Source organism: Belonocnema kinseyi, chromosome 8 (genome assembly GCF_010883055.1).
Source record: "Belonocnema kinseyi isolate 2016_QV_RU_SX_M_011 chromosome 8, B_treatae_v1, whole genome shotgun sequence".
NCBI classification, from domain to species: Eukaryota; Metazoa; Arthropoda; class Insecta; order Hymenoptera; family Cynipidae; genus Belonocnema; species Belonocnema kinseyi.
In genome coordinates, this window is record NC_046664.1 from 36,998,976 (window position 1) to 37,024,930 (window position 25,955).

The 25,955-nt window shown below is 25.5% G+C and overlaps 3 protein-coding genes across 5 annotated transcripts in view; 2 read left to right on the top strand and 1 right to left on the bottom strand.

Moving 5' to 3' along the window:
- Positions 1 to 19,853, top strand: part of LOC117178117 (integrator complex subunit 8) — a 36,158-nt gene extending 16,305 nt beyond the window's left edge. The window contains exons 8-12 of the mRNA XM_033369370.1: positions 3,145 to 3,399; positions 7,311 to 7,557; positions 11,368 to 11,486; positions 15,490 to 15,839; positions 19,627 to 19,853. Coding sequence (XP_033225261.1) covers positions 3,145 to 3,399; positions 7,311 to 7,557; positions 11,368 to 11,486; positions 15,490 to 15,839; positions 19,627 to 19,746 — 1,091 coding nt within the window. The 3' untranslated portion in view covers positions 19,747 to 19,853. The remainder of the gene's footprint in view (positions 1 to 3,144; positions 3,400 to 7,310; positions 7,558 to 11,367; positions 11,487 to 15,489; positions 15,840 to 19,626) is intronic.
- LOC117178120 (protein phosphatase 1 regulatory subunit 42-like) overlaps positions 1 to 25,264 on the bottom strand; it is a 47,458-nt gene extending 22,194 nt beyond the window's left edge. For all 3 annotated transcript variants that reach the window (XR_004467800.1, XM_033369373.1, XM_033369372.1), the window contains exon 1: positions 25,167 to 25,264. The gene's annotated coding sequence lies outside the window, so the exon portion shown is untranslated. The remainder of the gene's footprint in view (positions 1 to 25,166) is intronic.
- LOC117178119 (jerky protein homolog-like) overlaps positions 24,767 to 25,955 on the top strand; it is a 5,253-nt gene continuing 4,064 nt past the window's right edge. The window contains exon 1 of the mRNA XM_033369371.1: positions 24,767 to 24,872. Coding sequence (XP_033225262.1) covers positions 24,852 to 24,872 — 21 coding nt within the window. The 5' untranslated portion in view covers positions 24,767 to 24,851. The remainder of the gene's footprint in view (positions 24,873 to 25,955) is intronic.

A 25,955-nucleotide genomic window follows, 5' to 3' on the forward strand; every position in this document is an offset into this window, starting at 1 on the left:
CATGAAAATTCATGTTTTTATTGAAAATCCGTCATTTATGGTGAAAAATTAATCTTCTATTAATTATCTATCATCTTTATTGATTCAAAATACATCTCTTTTCGGTTGAAAATAATTTTTTAAATGAGAATTCAACTGCATTTTTTGTTTAAAAATTTACCTCTTTTAGTTGAAAATTCACTTATTTTGTTAAAAATTTGTATTTTTTCGGTAGAATATTAATCTTCTTTGTTAAAGTTCTTCTTTGTTTTGGAAAATTCCACTACTTTTTTAAAAGTTAAACTCCTTCGTTAAAAATTCATTTTTTTGGTTGAAGGTTCATAATTTTCAATGAAAATTCATCTCTCCGGCTGAAAATGTAGCTGTTTTATTTTGAAAATTCGTTTTTTTTTGTTGAAAATAATTGTTTAACTGCAAATTGAGCTAATCTAGTTGAATATTGAATAATTTATTTAAAAATGCAAATACTGTTTTATAAGTTAAACTTTTTTTGTTAAAAATTCATTTTTTGTTTGTTTGAAGATTCTTCATTATAAATAAAAATGTATGTCTTTGGTTAAAAATTTAACTATTTTGTTGAACATTACTTTTATCAACTGAAAAATTAACTATTCATTTTCTGCTTGAAAATTTATCTTTTTTATTTGAAAATTCATTTGTTTTGTTAAAAATTTGTCTTTTTTGGTAGATTATTAATCTTCTTGGTTATAAATTCTTCTTTTGATTTTAAATTGAACTAATCCAATTGACTATTCAATTATTTTAGGTGAAAATTCAACTACTGGTTTAAAAGTTAAACTTTTTTATTAAAGATTCTTTTTTTTTTGTTTGGTTGAAGATTCGAAAGTACAATCGAAAATTCATCTCTTTGGTTGAAAATGTAACTATTTCGTTGAAAAATATATTTTTTTAACTAAGAAAATTAATCTTCTTGTTTGAAAATTCACCCTTTTCGTTGAAAATGAAACTATTCTATTTAAAGATTTATAATTATAGTTCAAGATTAATCTTTTTGGTTTAAAATTCAACTATTTGTTTTAAAATTCATATTTTTGGTAGAAATTTCAACGATTTGGTTAAAAATTCATTTATCTTGTGCAAAATGGAATGGTTTTAGGTGAAATTTTAGGAACTTGACTAAAAGTATATATTTTCCTATTTCCGTGAAAACCCTGTTTATTATTTTTATTGAAAATATTAATATGTTAAATACATACTGAATTTTGAGTATATGATGATAAAATAAAATTGGAAAAATAGTATGTTTCAAGTTCATGAACTTTAGTAGCAGATCCAAGAAATTACTTATTATGTTTTCAATATTATTTTTGTATTTAATTAGCGATGGTGATTATATATTCAAGAATATTTTTTAATATAATTTTCTCAAAGCTCTCTAGCTTAAACATATTAATTAAATCCATATAAACTTGGGGTTACACTCGTTCATACACAATTTTATTCTACACAAAATATATTGTACACAAGTTTACTGATATTTTTCCTACGCAAAACTTTTTCTACGCAAAATATTTCCTGTACATAATTTAATACTGTTATATTTTTCCTACACAAAACTTTTTCTATACCAAATTTTTCCCACACAAAATTTAATCTTGTTAAGTACTTTTATTTTTTTCCGACACAAAATATTTTCTACACAGAATTTAATACTGTTATATTTTTCATACACAAAACTTTTTCTACACAAAATTTCTTCTACATAGAAGATTTCTACACATAATTTTATATTGTTTAATACTATTATTTTTTTCTATACAAAATATTTTCTACACAGGATTAAACAGTAATAACATTTTATTTTAATATTACAATAAATGAATTAAAAAAACTGATTTATCAGTTATTAACTGAGTATATATTAAATTAGTTGACTGTTTACTAATTCAGATGTAGAGAAGTGTCGTGAATTTTAAAACCAATTGTTGAAAAAAATCTTTCAAAATACAAAATTTACTTTTTTTGAAAAATCATTTACTAGTTTCTTTACTCTTATTTTTCTAATGATTTCATGACGATTTTATAAAATTAATTTTTTAATTTTAAGCTTTGTATTTGTTTCACAATTTGTTTCTGGTGTTTCACTAAGATCTACGTACTTTACGTTATTCAGAGTGTAGAAGATCAATCTTAATAATAAATGTTCTATGGCTCTTACATAGTTATAATCACAAAAGTTTTCTTGAGAGAAAAAAAATTCATATAAACTAAAATTTTGCATTAAAAAATATAATTACAATGATATTAAGTGTTGGTGATACAGGCGCTATAAAATAAAAAACTGTAAACACTATTATCGCAATTAGATTGGCTAAAACCAAAAATTTTAATATTTTTTCAAAAGAGGCGAGATACGTAAAAACTCTAAAGTAGACTTAGTTAGGACTTTTTTGCTACACATTATTAAAAAATTTTATGTAGAATATATTTTGTGCAGTAAAACTATTGCACATAATATTTTTTTGTACAATGTTTAGAGACTATCTTTAGAATGAAATATTACTATTTAATTCTGTGTAGAATATACATATTTTGTGTTGGAATAAAATAATAGTAATAAACAATATAAAATTATGTGTAGGAAATCTTCTGTGTAGAAAAAATGTTGTGTAGGAAAAACTTTGTGTAGAAAAAGTTTCGTGTAGGAAAAATATAACAGTATGAAATTCTGTGTAGGAAAAATATGATCAGTATACTTGTGTACAATATATTTTGTGTAGGATAAAATTGTGTAGGAACAGCGTTTTCCCATAAACTTGTACCATGCCTAAATTACTTATCCTTTAATAATGTTACTTTCACAAATGAAAAAAACAGTCTTGACACATTTAGATATTTACAAGGAATGAAAAAAAAATTCGTAATACTTGAATGGCTCCCTCCTATGAAAAATTACACCTGTAAAAATCTTGATAAACCCGGAAAAACCCTGGAATTGCCAGGAAATATTATTTTAGGATGGTTCGAGAAAATGAAAAAGTGGTCAGGGAAAAGTCAGGAAATTTTGAAAATGTAGTTTTTTTCCACCCTGGATCTTTGTAGGATAATTCTCTCCTCAAGAGAGCTCTTAATTGCAAGTTTCCATAAATTTCTGGAAGTTTTTACAGTTTTATGTTTATTTAGGTAATGCGCAATCGTTGGTAGAACGGACAAAACTCTGCCTGGCGGCTTTGCAGTCCACGGATCAAGTTATTCCTCGACAGGAAATAATAGAATTCTGTACAGTTTTTCTTTTGAACATGGCTGAGTGGGATTACCTAACGACTCTCGAAAAGAGATGGAGTTATTCCGAATTCGCGGCGGCTATTAGTACCGTTTGTCAGGACGTGATAAAATACAAAGGGGGAAGAAAGCTTCCCAGAGAAGCTTGGGATATGCGTAAGTTACTTCTAAATTCTGGAAAGAATTGAATTAATCATCTTTGAATCCAGAAGTGGTGGAGCCTTTTTTCAGGAGGGGCAGGGGCATAGATTTATAATATTGAATGGTAAAATTTGATCAATAATATTCTTTGTAAATTTTTAATATAAATAATTAAAATTGTACAGGTATAAAGTTTATATTGCCAAATATTTCACAAAGATTGCACAAAGAATTCAATGATTATTGAAAGATTCCACATATTTCGAAAAACATTTCATAAAGATTTCACAAAGATTTGAAATATATTTGAAAGATTTCACAAAGGATTCTATTGTTTAACAAAGATTTCACATAGATTTTAAAGATTGAACAAAGATTTCAAGGATTTCCTAATAACTTTACAAAGATTTCAAATATTTCGCAAAGATTTTTCGAGAAATCGCAAAGATTTTAAAAAGATATAAATGATTTCTTAAATATTTCACAATGATTAAAAATGTTTCTTAAAGATTTTACAAATATTTTAATGATTTCTCAAAGATTTCAGACAGATTTCAAAGATTGAAAAAAGATTTCGATGATTTTCTAAAGATTTATAATGATTTAAAATATTTCGCAAAAATTTTACAAAGATTTCGCAAAGACTTTATTGATTTCTCAAAGATTTCAGATAGATTTAAAGATTTCATAAAGATTAAAATTATTTCTTAATTATTTCACAAAGATTTCACAATGATTTCAAAATTTAGCAAAGATTATTAGAGGAATTGCAAAGTTGTTACACATATTTCACAAAGATTTAAATGATTTTCCAAATATTTGACAATGATTATAAATATTTCTGAAAGATTTTACAAAGATTTCACAAAGATTTCAGATAGATTTCAAATATCAAACAAAGATTTAGATGATTTCCTAATGATTTCACAAAGATTTAAAATATGTTGCAAATATTTTTAGAGAATTCACAATGATTCTTCAAAGATTTCTCAAAGATTTCCCAATGATTTCAAATATTTCCCCAAGATTTTTAGAGCAATCGTAAAGATTTTACAAAGATTTGAATGATTTCCTGAAGATTTCACAAAAATTTCAAATGTTTCACAAAGATTTCGGATAGATTTGGAAGATTTCACAAAGAATTCTATTATTTAACAAAGATTTAAACGATTTTTTAATTATTTCAAAATTTCGCAAAGATTTTTAGAGGAATTGCAAAAATGTTACAAATATTTCACAATGATTTGAAATATCTTGAAAAGATTTTTAGAGAATTTGCAAATATTTTACAAAGATTTTAATGATTTCTCAAAGATTTCAGATAGATTTAAAAGATTGAAAAAGATTTCAAATATTTTGCAAAGATTTCTATTATTTCACTAAGATTTCAGATAGATTTCAAAGATTGAACAAAGATTTCAAGGATTTCCTGGTGATTTCAAATATTTTGCAAAGATTTTTCGAGAATTCGCAAATATTTCACAAAGATATAAATGATTTCCCAAACATTTTATAATGATTTCAAATATTTCGCAAGGATTCAAATGATTTTCCAAATATTTCACAACGATTTAAAATATTTCATAAAGATTTTACAAAGATTTTATTGATTTCTCAAAGGTTTTCAGATAGATTTCAAAGATTGAACAAAGATTTCGATGATTTCACAATGATTTCAATTATTTCGTCAAGATTTTTAGAGCAATCTGAAAGATTTTACAAAGATTTGAATGATTTCCTAAAGATTTCACAATGATTACAAATATTTCAATGATTTTTCAAAGATTTCAGATAGATTTAAAAGATTGAACAAAGATTTAAATGATTTCACAAATATTTCATAATGATTTCAAAATTTCGCAAATTTTTTTGAGGAATGGCAAAAATGTTACAAATATTTCACAAAGATTTAAATGATTTCCCAAATATTTCTTAAAGATTTTCCAAACATTTTAATGATTTCTCAAGGATTTCAGATATATTTCAAATATTGAACAAAGATTTCGATGATTTCGTAAAGATTTCACAAAGATTTCAAATATTTTGCTAATATTTTTAGAGAATTCGCAAAGATTTGACAAAGATTTCGCAAAGACTTTAATGATAGCTCAAAGATTTCAGATAGATTTAAAATATTGAACAAATCTGTAAATTATTTCACAAAGATTTCAAATATTACACAAAGACTTCTATTATTTCATAAAGATTTCAGATAGATTTAAAAAATTGGACAAAGATTTCAAGGATTTCCTGATAATTACACAAAGATTTCAAATATTTTGCAAAGATTTTTCGAGAATTTGCAAAGATTTTAGAAAGATATAAATGATTTCCCAAAGATTTGATAATGATTTCAAATATTTCGCAGAATTTCAGATACATTTTAAAGATTCAGCAAACATTTCAATGATTTCCTAATAATTCCACAAATATTTCGAATGTTTCGCAAAGATTTCTAGAAAATTCGCAAAGATTTAAATCATTTCCAATATTTCGCAAGGATTTCAGATAGATTTCAAAGATTGAACAAAGATTTCAAAGACTTCAATAATTTCACAAACTTTACCGAATATTTCAAAAATATTTCGCAAAGATTTTTAATGAATTCCCAAAGATTTCACAAATATTACCGAATATTTCAAATATTTTTCAGAGTTCCAAAGATTTGACAAAATTCCAATGATTTTCGGAAGTTTTTATTCAGATTCCAAATATTTTGCAAAGATTTCGGATAGATTTAAAAGATTACACAAATACTTCTATTATTTCAAAAAAATGTCAGATAGATTTAAAAGTTTGAAGAAAAATTTAAGGATGTACACTACCTACAATAAATCATAAAAGTTGCCAATTTTTAAAATGATTTAGAAAATCGAAAAAATTAGATCTATTATTGATTTCTGGAAGCCTTGACGGAAGCTTCTAAGTGTACTTTAAGAAAAATAATTCGGGTTAAAATTTTTTATTCAACTGTTGTTATTTAGAGTTTTAGTTTTTGCTTTCTTTTTAGGGAAAGGTTACAATTATTATTTAATCCTAATTATCAAGGCCTCATTTTATTCTTTGAAGGATTCTCTATAATTCTAATTGGGAGGTGTTAATTAAAATTTAAACTATAATTGTTTATAACAATAATAACGATATGATTTCTAAATTAATGTTTTTCAATCAAATCCATCCAAATAGAAATCTAGAGACTCCTTCAAAGAATGAAATGGGGCCTTAATCATTAGGATTAAATAAGAATTGTAACTTTTCCCTAAATAGATAGAAAAAACGCAGCCTGTAAATAGCTACTGTTCAATAAACAATTTTAACTTGAATTATTTTTTTCTGAAGTATGCTTAGAAACCTCCGTCAAGATTTTCAGAAATTAATAATAGATTTATTTTTGCTGATATTATAAATCATTTCAAATAAACGCAACTTTTGAGATTGATTGTACTTAGTGTATATCCTTAATATATTTTGAAAAGTGTCCAGATAAAATTTCAAAAATTACACAAATATTTCAATGATTTTCCAAAGATGTTAATAATTTTACAAATATTAACAAAAATATTTCAGACAGATTCAGATAGATTCAGGTAGATTACAAAGAGATAAGGATTTCAATGACTTCTCAAAGATTTAACAAAGATTTAAATAATTTTACAAATATTATGAAATATTTCGCAAATATTTCACAAAGATTTCAGATAGATTTAAAAGATTTCAGAAAGACTTCTATTATTTAACAAAGATTCTAGATAGATTTCAAAGATTGAACAAAGCAAAAAAGAATTGAAGGATTTCCAGTTTGCAATGATGCAATTGATCTTTGGACGATTTCTAGGTGGGGGGGGGTGCCCCCTGTGCTCCCTAGGGTTGCACCGCTTCTGTTTGAATTCGTTTAAAATGTTTACTGAAATTCTCCTTTTGTTCAGTTTTAATAGCTTTCGCACCAAACAGAGATCCCCCACAGAAAAGGAGCGGAGGCAGCAGTTCTGGAAGTACAAGTTCTTCCAGGGACTCCATGGCTGGAATAATAGGAACCTTGAGCAGACTACGAGAGCCGACAGCACTTTCCGTGATGATTTCGCTCCTTGCTCGACTCCACAATGTTTTACGTGACGAATCGAGTTTGGAACTTAATACCCAGTACCTTGCACTTTGGCCTGCGAGTATTCCAAAGTAAGTTCCTTTAATTTTAGAGACAAGTACCACAATATTGACACTTTTTTTTTAGAAATGATACTATTTTACTAATATTTCGAAAATATGACACTATTTTTTCAAAATTTTACCGCTAATGCCACTATTTCTTTACTTTTCACTGAAAAATATTTTTGAATTACTACCAAGCAGTTGAATTTTCAACGAAAAAATATGCATTCTTGACAAAAAAATGTAATAGTTGAGTTTTTAACCAACATAATAGTTGAGTCTTCAACCAAAATAAATTAATTTTCAACCAAAAAGTTCCATTTTTATCAAGAAAGATGAGTTTTCTACAAAACAGTTATATTTGCAACCAAATAGATAAACTTTTAATCAAAAAGATGAATTTTAAACACACAGGGTGGTCGTTTTAATCAAAGAAAAAATTTCGCGGCCATTTCCCGGTTCACAAACATTTTTCATGGTCAATGAAATTTTAAAAATTCAATTCTAAAGATAAAAATTCTTCCATTGGAAGTAATAAAAACTGAGCTGCAAATGTAAACACTCAAAGTGGAACTCTTGAATTCTTAACTTTTAAAATTTAAGTTTAAAAGTTTTTTAATTCAATAATTTTGTATTCAAATGCACAATAATTTACACCTATAAAATGGAAGCTACTAACACTTTTCCAGTGAACAATTTGTAATCAAGTGCAGTTAAACTGCCAGATAAAATTGTTTTAACTTTTATTAATTGCAGAGTATAAAGATTCAGATTCAGTTCCAAAAATATAAATCTACATTATAATTTTCAATGCTCTAAACTGAAAAATCAATGAATGAATTTCAAAATTTTCAAAACTATATCATTTAAAGTAATTTTAAGCTAGAAAGATTAAAAATTGAACGATTACATTTTTTTATAAACTGAAAACTTCTTAAATTAAAAGTTGAATTATTTTTATTTTAAACAGTTTTAAAATCCTTAAAATGCTTTGAAATTTCACTTAAAAATCTTGAAAAAACTACATTTTGTTTTAAACTTTTTCAAATTTTGAGTAATTTTTGAAATTTGTTCAGAACTTCTAAACATCCTTTAAAATGATTCAAAATTTTCCTAACATTGTTTAAAAAATTCTGCAGAATTAAAAAAATTTTCTTAAAATCTTCTACATTCATTTATGATCATTTTGTAAATCTTTCTAAATCTTGTTTAATATTCACTTAAAATTAACATTTTAAAATAAAAAATCATTTTCAATTTTCATAGGAAATTTTTTTGTTCTTCTAAAGACTTTCAAAATTCTCAAAAAGCTTCTAAACTTTTTGTTCGTAATCTGCCAAAATCTATATTTTGTTTTAAATTAGGCCATGGGCTATTTACACCGAAATTTTGGAACGAATAGCCAGATTTTGTTTAAATTATTTGAAATTATTTCAAATTTTTAATTAATTTTGAATTTTTTCGAAACTTCTAAATATTTCTTCAACTTACTCGATTTTTTTCTAAGAATAATAGGTGTTGAATTGTTATTTATACATAAAAATTCAACAATTCGACTTACAAGTTTTTTTTAAATAGAACAGTTAAAATTTTAACATTCAAAGTTTAGTTTTTAATATTTAATTATAATTACTGATTTTAAATGAACAGTCAGATATTTCTAAATATTAAATTATTGTTATTCTTCCTAATTAAAAACTTTTAACTTGAATGGTTTCATAATGAAATATTTTGGAGTGAATTAATATTTGAAATTTAATAAAAGCTTTTGATTTTGTATTATTTTGATTAATTTAATAATAATAAATTCAAACTTCAAAAATAATACTTTTTGAATTTTCAAGTTATTTTAAATTCAATATTAAATTTAAATTTAACAATTGATGCAATGTTAGCATTTGATTAATTTTTAGTTATATTAATTTAATTTTGTACCAAGTAGTTGAATTTTATATCAAATTATTGAATTTTACAAGCCAAACGGACGAATTTTCCACAAAGTATTTGAATTTTTAAGTGCACAATATAATTTTTTAAACAAAAACTTAACAAAAAAAATCTCAAATTCAATTATCATCTTAAAAAATCGCCTTTTTGGCTTGAAAAATCAAATAATTAATCTTATTCGTTTTGAAAATTTGAGTATCTGGTTGTAAATTCTTCTTTGTTGGTCAAAAATTAAACTAATTTTTTAAAAAGTGCAAATACATATTTTATTGAAAAGTTGTCGTTTTTGGTGAAATTGAACTATTTTTTGTTTATAATTAAAATCATTTTTTTTTTGAAAATTCACTTGTTTGAAAAGTTTCAATCGTTGAAAAATCGTATTCTCTTTGGTTTAAAATTTAATTATTTCATTGACATTTCTGAATGAAAATTCATCTTTTTGGTAGAAATTCGATTTTTTTAAAAACAAACTAAACTATTTGACTAAAAATTAATCTGTTCTGGTCGAGGATTCTCCTGTTATGATGACAATTCATCGTTTTTTGTTAAAAAAAAAAGATTTTTTGATTAAAAATTAGAATCCTTCTTGGCTGAAATATCAATTATTATATTTTCCGTTAAGAATTTATGTATAATTTTTTTTTTTTTTGAAGTTCGACACATCAAACTATTTCGTTAAAAATTCATCTCTTTATCTTGCGAGTTGTAATATTTAGTTGACAATTCATCACTTTTGTTAGAAAGTTAGTTTTTAAACTGACAATTTACCTGTTACATTTTTTGTTGAGAATTAGTTGTTCTTAGTTGTGAAATCTTTTTTGATTGAGAATTCAACTACTTTGTTGAACGTTAAACTAATTTTTTTTAATTAAATTTTTTACAAAATTACCAAAATCTTTGGTTATAAAATTTAATTAATTAGAGGAAATTTAAAAAAAATTAATTTAACTATTTAATTTGTCAAAAATTCGTATTACTTGATTGAATTTAAGTATGTTTTATTTAAAACTAAAATCTCTGTGGTTTAAAATTCAATTTATTCATCGATTTTCAAAAAATGCCAATTCATATGCCTTGGTAGGGATTAAATTTCTTTGTTTAAAAATGCAAGTCTTGGACTAAAATTTAATCTGTTTTGGTTGACGTATCGTCGTTTTTTGGTTGAATTAAACTGGTTTTTATTTAAAATAAAAATCTCTGCTGGTTGAAATATTATATTTTTCGTACAGAATTCATCATTTTTTTATTTCAATAATTCAAACAGTTGAATATTTCATTCAAAAATTAATTTTCAACCAAATAGTTGCATTTTGAAGCAAATTAATGTAATTTTCAACCTAAAAAGAATAATTTTCAACCGGATAGTCAAATTTTGAAACAAAAGAGATGAAACTTTAACCAAAAACAAATCATTTTAATTTGAAAGCCAAAAAGACGATTCTTTTTTAGATGGGAATTGAATTTTTTTGGTTGATTATTCATAATTTTACTTGATCATTCGTTTTTTTATTTTGTTAAAAATGTAGATAATTCAAGTGTCTTCTAAAAAACCCGTCTTTTTGACTTGAAAATCCTACTAATTTTTGTTTGTTTGAAGTTTGATCTATTTTGTTGGAAAATTCTCTCATTTGGTCGAAAATTCTTTTTTCCAGGTTACAAATTCAACTGACTTCTAAAAAAGTCGCATTTTTGTCTTGAAAATTCAACTTTTTTGTTGAGAATGTAATATATTCTAACTTAATTTTAAATTAACTTAAATTGAAAATAGTAATTCCAGTAATGTTATTTGAAATAATTCATTCCTTTTTTCTCCTATTATCGTGAAAAATCCCTCTATTCGCCCTGGTTTGAGATACTTTTATTCTGTTAAATCTGCAATTTGTATTTCAGTTCGAACTCCTACAATATCAGAAACATAGGAGAAATTCTTTTCCAGTTGTTGACCCAGGCACTCAAATATTATCCGAGCAACGTTCCATGGTTGAAGTTAATGGGAGATCTCAACTTCGGTAAGATGGAAACGAAGTTTAATATTTTATTAACTACAGGGTGTTCAGCGATTCTTAGGGACGAAATTCAAGGTATTTTCTAGGGTTTTCTGGCCAAGAAAGTAAAGTTTTTCCAGGTCTCCTTTTCTGTATCAAATAATGAAATAACCATTTGTTATTTATGTAGAAAATGGGCCATTTCATTTTTTATTGACCACTGATTTTTAAAGAAAGCCGAACCATAAATAAGCATATTCGTAAATTTTGGTGAGCATAGATCATCTGTCAAATCCTTGAAATTTATGAAATCTTTTAAATCTTTTGAAATGTTTGTGAATTCGTTGAAATTTCTTGAAGCACTTACAATCTCTGTGAAGTCTTTTGGAATCTTTAAAGTTTTATAAAATATTTGAAATCCTTGAAATCTTTTAAATCTTTTTGAAATCTTTTTAAATTGTTATGAAATGTTTGAAATATTCGTGAAAGATTTCTTTAATTTTTGTTTGTTGAATCTTATGTTCGTTTGAAATCATTTAAATCGTTTAAAATGTTCTTAAATTTGTTGAAACCTTTAGAAATAGTTAAGCATCTTTGAACTCCTACTGCAATCTTTGAAATCTTATGAAATGTTTGTGGAATTCGTTGAAATCTCTTGAGGTACTTAAAATCTTTTAAAATCTTTTGGTATCTTCTTAAAGTTTTGTCAAATATTTGAAATCTTTAAAATTTTTTTAAATCTTCTCAACTTTGTTAAAACCTTTAGAAATAGTTTAACATGTTTGAAATATTTGTGAAATCTTTCGTATTTATTTGAAATCGTTGTAATATTTGATATCCTTTGAAATCTTTGATATCTTCAGAAATTTTTGAAGTCTGGTATACTATACCCCTTTTGAAATTTTTGGAATTTTTGTATTCTTATGAAATATTTATGAAATTTTTATGAAATCTTTGAAATATTTGTGAAATCTTACTGGAATCTATTGTATTCATTTAAATTCTTAAATTACATATTTTTAATCTATGTAAAATCTTTTGAAATCGTAGATATCTGGTTTACTATCAACTTTCTAAAAATTAAAAAAATTTTGAATTCTTTTGGAAGTTTTAAAATCTTTAGAAATGTTTTAAATCTTTCTGAAATCTTTAAAATCTAGCGTACACGGCTTTTTCAAATTTTTGAAACCCTTGCAATCGTCATGAAACGTTCGAAATTTTGTGAAATCTTTGTCAAAAATTTTGAAATATTTGCGGAATTTTTCTTAAATCTTTGTTTGTAAAATCTTTTTCACCCGTTTAAATCGTTGAATTATTTTAAATCTTAGTGAAATCTTATTAAATTTTCTAAAATCTTTGAAATCTGGTATACTTTTAAACCTTTTTCAAATCTTTGAAATCCTTTAAATCTTTTGAAAGTTTTCAAATCTTTAGAAATGTTTTTAATCTTTCTAAAACCTTTGAAATCTGGTATACACACTTTTTTCAGTCTTTGAAATACTTGCAATCTTTATGAAATGTTCAAAATTTTTGTCAAATTTTTAGGAAATTTTTCTGAAATCTTTGTAAAAACTTTTGAAATATTGTTAAAATTTTTCTTAAATCTTTGTTTGTAAAATGTTTTTCACCCGTTTAAATCAGTGGATTATTTTTAATCTTAGTGAAATCTTTTTAAATTTCCTAAAATCTTTGAAATCTGGTATACTTTTAAACCTTTTTCAAATCTTTGAAATCCTTTAAATCTTTTGAAAGTTTTCAAATCTTTAGAAATGTTTTTAATCTTTCTAAAACCTTTGAAATCTGGTATACACAGTTTTTCAGTCTTTGAAATACTTGCAATCTTTATGAAATGTTCATAATTTTTAGGAAATTTTTGTAAAAACTTTTGAAATATTGTTAAAATTTTTCTTAAATCTTTGTTTGTAAAATGTTTTTCACCCGTTTAAATCACTGGATTATTTTTAATCTTAGTGAAATCTTTTTAAATTTTCTAAAATCTTTGAAATTTGGTGTACTTTTAATAGTTTTTCAAATATTTGAAATCTTTTTAATCTTTTGAAAGTTTTCAAATCTTTAGAAATGTTTTTAATCTTTCTGAAACCTTTGAAATCTGGTATACACACTTTTTTCAGCTTTTAAATACTTGCAATCTTTATGAAATGTTCAAAATTTTTGTCAAATTTTTACGAAATTTTTCTGAAATCTTTGTAAAAACTTTTGACATATTGTTGAAATTGTTCTTAAATCTTTGTTTGTGAAATGTTTTTACCCGTTTAAATCACTGGATTATTTTAAATCTTAGTGAAATCTTTTTCAATTTTCTAAAATCTTTTAAATCTGGTGTACTTTTAATACTTTTTCAAATCTTTGAAATCCTTTAAATTTTTTGAAACTTTTGAATCTTTGTGAAATTGTTATGAAATATTTGAAATCCGGTGTACATGCCTTTTTAAAATTCTTTGAAGTCCGTGAAAGCTTTGCGAAAAGTTCAAAATCCTTTTAAATATTCTAAAATCTTTGAAATATTTTAAAACCTTTTGACATCCTTAGTAATAATCGCTGGGGGGATTATATTGACCCTCAAAAATAAATTTGGTAGAAATTGTTGATGTAAGTTGTTGGCTATAGGGTCAGGTGAATTGAAACCATTTAAGTTGTTTCAAACGTTTCGGCACACAATGGTGGTCCTCATCAGTGATTCACAATACTTTATTTGAAGAATAACGTTTACTTTGAAGAATACCTAAAAATTATTGCCAACTACAACATTTTTTATAATTTCCAATGGAATTTCATTTTATATCAATTAAATTAAAAAAAGTTACTTTTACAGAAAAAACCTTTAATTATATAAATAAAAAAATAAATAAAGAAATTCAGTACATTTTAATTAAAGACATACAAACATAACACAACAAAAATCTAATAATTATTATGCAACTACAATATTTCTTAGGCAAATTTATTTTTTACTACATTGTGATTGTTGAAAAGATTCTACTTTTAAAATTGAACCAGTTTCGGAAACATGACACTTTTTCAAAGCAAAATTTATATATGAGAAATTAAGGAAAAAATGATTTGAACTAATAATTTTAAAATGAAATGTTTCTTGAAATTATTCTTATTACTGCGAAAATGTATTTAAGTATAAAATTTACTTAAATTATATTTGCCTACTGTACACAAATCTACAGCTGTACAAGGTTTCTTACAATTTATAATAATATTTTTCGTACAAATAGATTATTTGAAAAATAACGTCACTGAAAAATAATTTGTAAAGAACTTTTTACGATTAATTATTTTTTTCATTAAATAAAAAATTGATGAAAAAAATTTTCGACTACATTGGTATTGTTTTCTCATCAATTATACAACTAAAATATTAATAAAAAAATAATGCTTCCAATTGTAAAACTGCGTAACTACAATATATTGTGTACTTTTCACAGATTTAATAAAACTCACTGATGAGGGCCACCATTGTGTGCCGAAACGTTTGAAGCAACTTAGTTTCAATTCACCTGACCATAAAGCCAACAAGTTACATCAACAATTTCTACAAAATCTTTAGTAATATTTTGCAATCTAGTGTAGACACAAAAACGTAAACGAAATAAAAAATTTATAGAATTATTCACCACATTTAATTCCGTTAATTTTAATCTATAAAATAATTGGGTAAAGTCTACAAAAAATGCCTATAAATCTATTTATTCTGTAATGAGTAAAAGATCAACAACATCTTAATGAACAAAAAACTTTTCAGTATCAAGATTTCTTCTAAATGAGCTGTTTGTTTTTTATAATAGACTAAAATATTTAAATTGCTTTTCGCATTTTCATAAAATAACTGTTTTAAAAGAAAAAAATTAATTCAAGGTTCTCGTGAAAAATTCAAGGAGAATTACAGGTTTTAAATATTTTCAAGGCGGCTTGACACCCTCTACTACATATCAAGAAAATAAGAATAGATTAGTCGAATATTAAAAACCAACTGATAGAAATGATGATTTCTTTGCAGTGCTGGGATTTCACGACAGTGCCATGAAATTTTATCTGAAAGCAATCATGGTTTCGAGTGACTTGTTCACTCAGCCAGTTCCTCGTATGCAAATAGAGGATTTTGTCTACCGAAGAATGATAAAGTGCTGTGCACATTTGCAGTGCTATACACAAGCAGCTGTACTTTGCCAATTTTTGGAAGAAGTGGATTATTCCCTTGCTTTTAAAATGGCAGCTAGTGACCAAAAAAGTTGCGCACCTGCGGACGCGATGGATGCGTATTATCACTGCATTTGGGACACGACGATACTCGAGTACCTGATTCAATTGCACACGAAACGAGGCGAACATCACAGAAAGCAACTGGCGGTAAGAGATTTATAACAATTTTTCATTAGAATTAAAAAAATCGTATTTTTAATTATCATTAATAATAATTACTTTATTTAAATTTCACGGGAAAATGTATCCCTTTAAATTGGAAAGGGCCCTTGATTTTTAAAAATTTATAAGTTGAGCTTTCAAATAAAAAAGAATACTTTTTGTAACCTAAGAAATTAATTTTTAACGAAAATGATCAATCTTCATCAAGAAAAAAATTATTATTATTTTACAAAAGGAGTTAGTTGAATTTTCAATCCAACAGATTAATAGAATTCTCAACCAAAACAGTTCAATTCTTTGTCAAATAGATGCGTTTTTAACAAAGAAAATTAAATTTCTACAAAAAAGATGACTTCATAGAAAAGTTTTAACGAAATAATTAAATGTTAAGTTAAAGAGATTTTAATTAAAAAAAAAACAGTTGAATTTTCGGTTCCTAAATTATTTTGCAACAAATAAGTTACATTTTTTAACCAAAAAAGCGAATCTTCTACAACAAAAATGATTTTAAAAAAAAGTAGTTCAAGTTTCAAACAAGTAGTTCCATTTTCAATAAAAATTGTTTTAATTATAAATAAAAAATATATTTAAGTTTACCAAAAATCGAATCTTCTGCAAAAAAATTAATTAAAGAAAAAATAGTAACGTTTCAACCAACAAGTATTTGAATTTTCAAAAAAAATGTTTTACTTTTAAATAAGAAATATAGTTAAATTCAATCAAAAACGACAAATTTTCAAAAAAATAGTTGCATTTTTAACTAAATTATTTAAATTTTTCACCAACCAAGAAGAATTTTCAAACAAAAAAGGTTAACTTCAACCAAAAATAAATGAATTGAATTTGCAAGCCAAACAGGTGATTTTTTAAAGATGATCATTGAATTTGTAATTTGTTTGGCTCATGATTCATAATTTTAGTTGAAAATTAGTTTTTTTGTTGTTATAAATGTAATTTTTTAACTGAAAATATAAGTATGTTGAAAGTGAAAGCGATTGTTTGAAAATTAACTTTTTTATTGAAAATTGATATTGTGCAGTTTGAAATTAAAATTTTTTGTACAAAATTTGTCCGTCTAGCTTAAAAATTCAATAATATGACAGAAAATTCAGTTATTTGGTACAAAATTAAACTGCTTTGTACAATATTCGTTTTCTTGTATTGAAAATTAATTTATTACCTCAAACATTTCTTTCGCATATTTTTCAAATGCAACTTATGTCTGGTTCTAAATTTTTATAATTATGAAAAATCAATCAATTTCAGTGAAATATATAAATTTTCAATTACAAAAGATAATCTTACAAACAAAAACTAGAATAGTTCAATTTGCAGTTAGAAAATTAACTTTTAAACAAAACAAAAAACGAATTTTCAGCCAAATGAATTAATTTTGAACTAAAATGAAACGAATTTTCAACTAAAGAATACATTTTGAATCAGACTGATGAATTTTCAACCCAAAAGATGAATTTCCTATATATATAAAAAAATGTTAACTAAAATTTTTTTCAGCCAAAGAAATTAATTCCTAATAAAAAATAGAATAGTTAAATTTTGTACAAAACAGGATATTTTTTAACGAAAAATATTACATTTCTATCAAAAAAGGTAAGTTTTCAACAAAAAATGGAATTTTTAAAGTGAATTTTCAACTAAAATAATATATCTTCACCAAAAAAATTTAATTTTCAACCAAGTATATGAATTTTAAAAATTACATGAATTTTCAACCAAAAAGAGGAATTAGTCATCATGAAGCTTAAATATTCTCCCCAAATTCGATTTTCCAATAAAATACATGAATTTTAAAGCAGATATTTGAATTTTAAACTTATGAAAATCATTTTTGAACTAAATATGTTTGAGTTAAATTTTCAGTTAAAACAATTAATTTCTAACTAGAAAATATATTTTTTAAGAAAGTAGTTTTATTTGGAACAAAAAAAGGGTTGTATAAACGCTTTAAATCGTACAGCTTTTATAATTATTAATTATCGAGGCACTTTTCCTTACAGTATTAAATAGATTTTATTCATTATTTCATTATATCATTTGTTATTTTAATAATAACTTTAATTCATTTAATAAAATCTTTTTGGTTCAAAATTGAACTATTTTGTTGAAATTTTTTTTTTTTTTTTGAATTAAATTGTTTTTTGCTTTACATTAAAATAGTTTTGGGTTTTGAATATCAAATATTACAGGTTTTGTCAACAATTCATATTTTTGTTTGAAAATTCAACTGTTTTGGCAGAAAATGTAACTATGGGTAAAAAATAAATTATTTATTAAAAAAAAATTTCTTTGTAGAAAATTAACGCTTTGTTGAAAATTTATAGTGCAGGATGAAAAATTCATGAATTTGTTCAAAATTCGTCTTTTTGGATGGAATTTTTTTTTTTAATTAATCCTTTTTTGGTTAAAAAAATGTACTACTTGGTTGAAAGTTTAATTATTTTATTAAAAATTCAACAGTTTTGTTGAAGATTCGTCTTTTTGGATTGCAAATTTATAGTTAAATAGAAAAGTCATCTTTGCTGGTTAAAAATTCATGTTGTTTGGTTGAAAGTATATTCTTTTTAATTGAAATGTCTTCTATTACATTTTCAGTTCAGAATTCATATCTCTTAATAATAATTCCACTATTTGGTTTAAAAATTGAAATATTTGGTTTAAATTCAATTACTTTTTTATTAAAAATTACTTTTTTTATCTTGAAATGTAACTGGTTCATTTTTTGTTGAAAGTTGATCATTTCTAGTTGAAAATTTTTGTATTTTATTGAAAATTCGCCTGTTTGGAATAAAATTAATTTTTTTAATTGAAAATTTAACTACTTGCTTAGAAGTTGAACTACTTTGTTCAAAATTAATTTTATTATTTGAAAATTAATCTCTCTGGTTGAAATCGATCTATTTTGTTGAAACCCTACGGTTTTTTGTTGAAAATTGAGTTTTTGAACTGAAAATTTTACTATTCCATTTTGGGTTGAAAATTATTCATTTTTAGATGAATATTAACTTTTTTGTTGAAAATTTAACAGTTTTATGAAAAGTTCGAATTTCGGCTTGAAAATTAAACAACTTTATTGAAATTTTTTTCTCTCTTAACTGGAAAATCTTTTTTAGTTAAAAATTTCACTATTATGATAAAAATTCGCCTGCCTTGAAAAGACATTTTGGTTTTGCTAAAAAAAAACATATTTTTCAAACGAAAATTTTACTGTTTTGTTGAGAAGTCAATTGCTTTTTGTTAAAATTTACTCACTTTTGTTTAAAAATTCCACCATTCGGTTTAAAATTCAACTACTTGGTTAGAGATTGCACTGTTTTGTTGAAAAGTTGTCCCTTTTGCTTGAAGGTTGAACTGTTTGGTTCTAAATGTAACTCTTTTGCCGAATTAATTTTGTTGTTGAGAATTCAACTGTTTCTTTGTTGAAAAATCATCTTGGTTATAAATTAACTTTTTGGATTGAATAATCTCCGTTGGTAGAAAATTAATCTTGTTTTGGTTGAAAATACAATTCTTGTGTTGAAAATGTAATATATTTCGACTTAAATTTTAAGCGTTTTATATTGTATTTAATATGGCATCTATTAATTTTATTTCAAAGTTATTTATAATATTTAATTTTTTATTTAAAATATTTATAATTTTAAATCTTCTGAAATATTTGAAAATCTTTGTGAAATCTTTGAAATCTGTTTGAAGTCTTTGCGTTTAGATAATAATTTTTATTCTGAGCTGCCTACATTTATTTATTGCGCAGATCAAGGTGATTGGCTTGCTGGAACTCAACTCAAACAACAATGAAGAAATACAGAGAGAAGCAGCGAATACTCGAAAAGCGAAGTTTCTGAGAGCGCTCTCGAAACAATACGTTTATTAGTTGTCCCAAAATTGTATTACTTCTTCTCTACATTACTTAATGAGATATAATTTTTATTTATTAGATTTGCCAATGTAAATATCAAAGAAATTTTTTATTAAAATTCATTTAAAATTTAAGAATTTAGAAGTCCAATGATTTTACAAATTTTCACTAAAAAATATGAAAAAAGTCCTTCATTTGATCAAATAAAGGACCTGAATTTAACTTACGATTCAAGCACAATTCATTCTGTGAAAGAGCACTGATTTTGAAAAATGGATTTATTAAATAAAAAATCAGTGTTTGTATTCAAGGGACTGTACTGGAAACGAGAAATGGAAAATCTCAACCTCCAATTGGAAAATGATGGTAAAAATATTCATTTGAAAACCCCAAATATAGAATTATCTTTAAAATCTATTGGCCCTTCTCGTCACAATTAGAACATTTCATTTCAAAGTAGAATTTAAAAAATTGGTTGGAAGCAGCTAATTATTTTGTAAGATTCATTTTTTCCTTAAAAATTACAAATAAATTTTTATTTAATCTTAACTTACACTTAGAAGGGAAAAATGTGTTGGTCTATAAATGGAAATCTTTTCGATCCGTTGGAATATTCCTCAAAATAATATTTATATTACCCACTCTCTACAGATTTAGCATTATTTTATATAAATATTGAATTAATTTTTTAATGTTGAAATTTAGATTCAGTAGTCCTCAAAGTCAAAAATTGGGAAGGAATATATTTAGCTACCAAAGATGGAAATATGTGTCCTCGACCTATTTATGAAAAAGTCATGGGAAACGAAGATTGTTTATTTTAAAATATTTTCAACGAAATTTTGAGTTTAATACATCCCTGGTAAGTTTGAGAAAATTCTAAAAAAATTTTTATAATAATGAAAAATAGCTACATTTTGTGATCAGCTGATATTTAAACAACATTTTTTTTTAATTACTATATTTTTCCTCCTTTTCTTAACCCGTTGACAGTGTATGAAGCATATTGCTTAAAAAAGTGGCCAAAACTGCGTTTGACGCAATATACGGCATGTAAAATAAATAGATTTATACTATTTCGATGATCATAAAACCTCGTACACAAATGTTTTTTTTGGGTCTCTGAAACCTAATATGGTATCAGAATTCCAAAATAGAGGATCCAATTAGGCGGATCACAATTATGAAAAATTGGCCAATTTTCATGAAACTTTATGTTGTTGAATAAGCCTTCCAATAAGAAGGCTTGCATTGACCAGGATTAATATATGTAATTAACTGAAATACCTGATTTTTCCGGTCATCTCCTAAACCGCCGGGAAAATAGAAATGAGAAAAAATCAATCCCCCTTAATACAACTTGAAAAATTTCATAGAACAGTACTGAATGGAATTAAAAAACACGAAAATCCGTTGTCAGGTTCAATAAAATGAATTCCGAAGTTTTTCATTTATATGAATAAATAATAATATTTCTTGCGGTGTAACGTAATTATTATTCATTAATTGATTATATATATTTTTAAACTTTCACATTATTTATAGCTTATACATTTAGAAAGTGTATTATATTTACTTATATTTTTATCTATTTAAAGATATCAAAAATCTTATTCATAAGATTCACGAAAATTGAAATTTCTAAACTTATTTTCCAGAAAAAGGATTTAAAATATTTTGAAACCGATATTTTCTAAAGATACCAGTGGGAATTAAATTCATTTGAAATATATACTACATTTTGGAATTCGCAACAATGTCATAAATATTCCCGGTAAGAAGAGAAGAATATATATAAATTAATATTTTCAGATTTAGATGAAAGAGTGAGCATTATTTAATTCTTTTCAATGTGCTAATTTTCCATCGGGATAAGTGCCCAACGAAAGAATAGGTTTATCTCCAAAACCAATTCTTTTCTATTTCCTTAACGATTAAAATTTCGTCACTCTAGAGTTATACTACGCCATGTCCACTTTTTGAAATTTTTGAAATATTATTATCGTTAGGGTCGGTGAGGGTTAAAATTGGTTTCTTAATCAATTTCCCCCTGAAATTTATTTCATCAGCTGTTACAATTATTAATTAAAATACTGTCGTTACTTAAAATTGAGAATTATATTACGCCATGCCCTTTTTTCTATAGCTATAAGTGAAAAAATGCCAACTTCGTATTGCATATTTCATATGGATAACCCAAGTTCAATTTGAAAAATAAAAATAATCATAAATATATTTATCCTTGACCCTTAAAGGGCATACTGGGTGTATATCACCCAACGACTTATTTGCGCTTTAACAAACCGTACCAAATTTAAGAAAATGTTACATATGGCGTCAGATTAACAAATGACATGAAAACCTATTTTTCTATGTCATTTTCACATAATTTTGATTTTTATCATTTTTATACATAGTTTAAGATCAATAAAATAGTTTCATCACGCAAAGTACGGTGTTTCATTTTTCATTGAATTGAAGCATTTATTTTTTAGAATAAATAACTTTTTTGCAACGAACACTATAAGAATTATTTTATTTCTCAAGCGCCCTATCTCGAAAGTATTTAAGTAAAATTTTAAGTAAAAATAGCAAAAACTTAAAAAGTTATAAATTTTAGAATGAAAGAAGTCATTTTTAAAAATTTTTTTTCAAAAAAGGATTTTTTTAACTATTTTAAATTTCAAAAACTGGTATGAAACCTTTTTCGCCTGAAACTAAATAGATGAAATATGATTAATTGATTTTCTTGTAAAAAACTATCCCATACCGTAGGCACAGCAGATGTTTGAATACCCTTGGGTACCAAATACCCAGTATGCTCTTTATGTAATTTTACAGAAGTGTGCCCTTGAAGGGTTAAAGTAACTAAAGGAATATTACATAAAATTCACTAATTTGCGAATAACGCATCTAATTCAAGGTATGTAATATAATAGAATAATGTAAACTATCATTCTGTGCAACTATTTATTTAAGAATTGCATTATAAATAGTTCATTTAGAAATATTTTGTGGATATGGCGTACTATAATTATGAGAAAAAATGAATTTTTTGAATCTCATATTACGCCATGTCCAAAATCAATTTTCCACATCAGCTAACATAAATTCATAATGGTATTAAAATTTGTACTAATATTTTCTTGATCATGGCTTATTTTTTTACCGATAAACTTATTTCAACATTTGATACCGTTTTTGTAGAGTATATTACTGTTAAACTTTGAACTTCATTTTCTCAGGTTGACGTATCTATTCCTCCGTGTGCAACATAAGTTTGGAAATTTCAATTTTTCTGTCAAGGTTATTTTTAATTCCATACTTACATGCTTTATTTTCGATTATTGTAATTTCTTCTAATCTGCCCACAAAATATGTGCACATGCATAGCTTCTATTCGTTTTTATGGAATATAAGTTTGGAAATTTCAATTTTTTTGTCAGCCATAAGACTAGAGTCATTTTAATTATAATATTTTATATTGTTTAAACAAATTATAGATTTAATAATATAATAAATAATAAATTCATTTCATAATGTAAAGTAAACAAAATTTATTTATCTTTAAATCGTTTAAAATGACTAGGTTTTGTGTCTTCAAAGTGACATTACTCTCTTTCTATTCTTTCTTTTGGATTCCTTCATTTTTTAATTTCTCTCAATAAGCTTCCATTACATTTTTTTAAGTCGATTACAAATAATATATTGTGCTTTTTTCCTACTCTTTAGTGAAACTTTCGATGGAGAGAAGTTCGTGTATTAATGGGAATTCATATTCTTAATTTTTCGGAATTCTTCTCTTCTTACCGGCTTTATTTTAAAAGTGTAAGAGTGAATTAAATAAATTCTACTTCACGGAATTAAAAACAATTCAATATACATATTTTCTGAAAGAAATGGAAGGAATTAATTAAATTTTAAATGTATCCTACTTTACGAAATTAAAAACAATTAATTATAGATATTTTTTTAAGGAACTGCAAGGAATTAAATAAATGTAAATTTTTTCCTGTTTCTGGAACACATAATAATTTAGAGTGTTTTTCCGCCGCTATGGGAACTGCATGAAATATAATTTTCAGAAAAATGTATTACGCTCTTGAGGATTAGAGGTCGGTGGAAGAATCAGGTTTTAAATAAGATATAAAAATGTTAATTTTTACGCTCAAATCGGAATTTCACAATTATTTTCAATTAAAGCTTTCTTACTGAACTTTTACAAAATTTTAATTTGGACCTCGAATTCATATTCCGAGACCCAAATAACTCCCTGGTACCAATTTTCCTCCAAATCCGAAAACTCAATATATTTTTCAAAGCTTTTGGTCGCCATATTGGATCAGCAATTTCGAAAACGTGAATTTTAACATTACATTCATATGTAGCGACCCACATAAGCCCCTAATACCAAATTTCATTTAAATTCCTTAAATCATTGGATTTTTCACAAATTTTGGTTGCCATATTGGATCAGCAATATCGAACATTTGAATTTTGAACTTAAATTCATGTGCAGCGACCCAGAAAACCCCCTAATAGCAATTTTCATTCAAATCCGTTAATTCATTGGATTTTTCCAGAAATTTGGTGGCCATATTGGATTAACCATTTAAAATGTTGACCTTGAATTCGTATTCAGCGACCCAAATAACCTCTTAGTACCAAGTTGCCTACTTTGGGATTTTCGGCCTACACAGAGAATAGCTTAAAAAAATCATTGATGGGAACAAAAGTATTGTTGTAAGGTTCTTTTTTTTCAAAATGACCGACCAATTCAAAATAAATACACTCGACCTCCAGGCCAAAGATACGGGAAGCTCGGGAATAGAGAACGGGAACTCCATCAACTCCAAAGATACGAGCGTGAAAGGGGCTCCCACACCTGCGATGTTTAGAATTCGGGGGTAGTGCGTGAGAACGCACACAGACCTACTATGTTCACAGACCTACTGCGCGCATGCGCGCGTGTAATTCGACATCGATGAATGCATTGACTGTAAAACATAACGAACTGACTAGCTCAAAAGGGTGGAACATGTGAAGTTCTAGCACACGTTTCTTTCTTTTATATATATATATATATATACGGTTCCAATCGTTGTGCACCTTATCTAATCATGGATCCATTGAGTTGCGTGGTACGTATGCAAAGATAATCTTTTATTTCAATTAACATTCCTGTGGAACAAATCCTTTTGAATCTTGTAAACATTTATTCGCAATTGATGATTTTTATACCTTAATTACAAGAATAATAATGTTTAATTATTGTATTTCATAAAATTTTATAAACATTTTTCGAAAAAAGTTCAAACAAAGTTTGCCAAATGTAATTTTTTCAATTTTTGTTGTCAATTTCTACTGAACTATGAAGTATTTAACCGCAATGTAATGAGTTTAAACATATTTTCGTAAATAAAAATTTAATCTACCTTTTTACAATAGGAACATCGCAAATGACGGATTTCACAGCCTGTGAAGCGTTGCGAAAATGGCGGTATGCAGGTGAGCGGGTACGAAACTACTTTAAAAATCCTAGAGTTTCCAAGCCTCTCTTATTATATATTGGCTTGGCAATTCTAGGGTTTGTAAAGTAGTTTCGTACCCGCTCTGCATACCGCCATTTTCGTAGGGTTGTAAAGTTTCATGAAACTTTGAAACGTTTCAAACATTAAGGCGGGAAAATTCAAAATATGAAAAATACTATTAATGAATGAATTTAAACATTGAATAGTATCATTTGTGTTTCAAAGCGAATCGTTTCAACTCCCGGTAATAGGCGTTGAATTCAAAAGAATTAAGAATTTGTATTTCTGTAAATACGCAATTTTTTCTCTACCTAAAAATCCCCCAACGGAGAAAAGAAAAATTACAAATCCTATTTCTCTCAATCGACTTAGTAAAATTTAACGGAAGTATTTATTTACCCTATTTTTTGATTATTAAATCGTTTTATGACTTATAAATTAGGAAAATATTCAAATTTATATTTATTTATATATTATTAATGTATTTCAACGCGTTAAAAAATATATTAATGTATTAACATGTACATTCACGGTGGGATATTTAATATCACATTAATAAACAAATACTAAACAATGCACTTTTTGCAAGAAAAATTCATTACACCAAACTCTCGCTTTCAGTCACCCCGTTCTCCGCCTTCCTAGAACTGCTGGCTCACGCAATTTCTCAGGGGAGCAGGGCGAGAGCGGTTG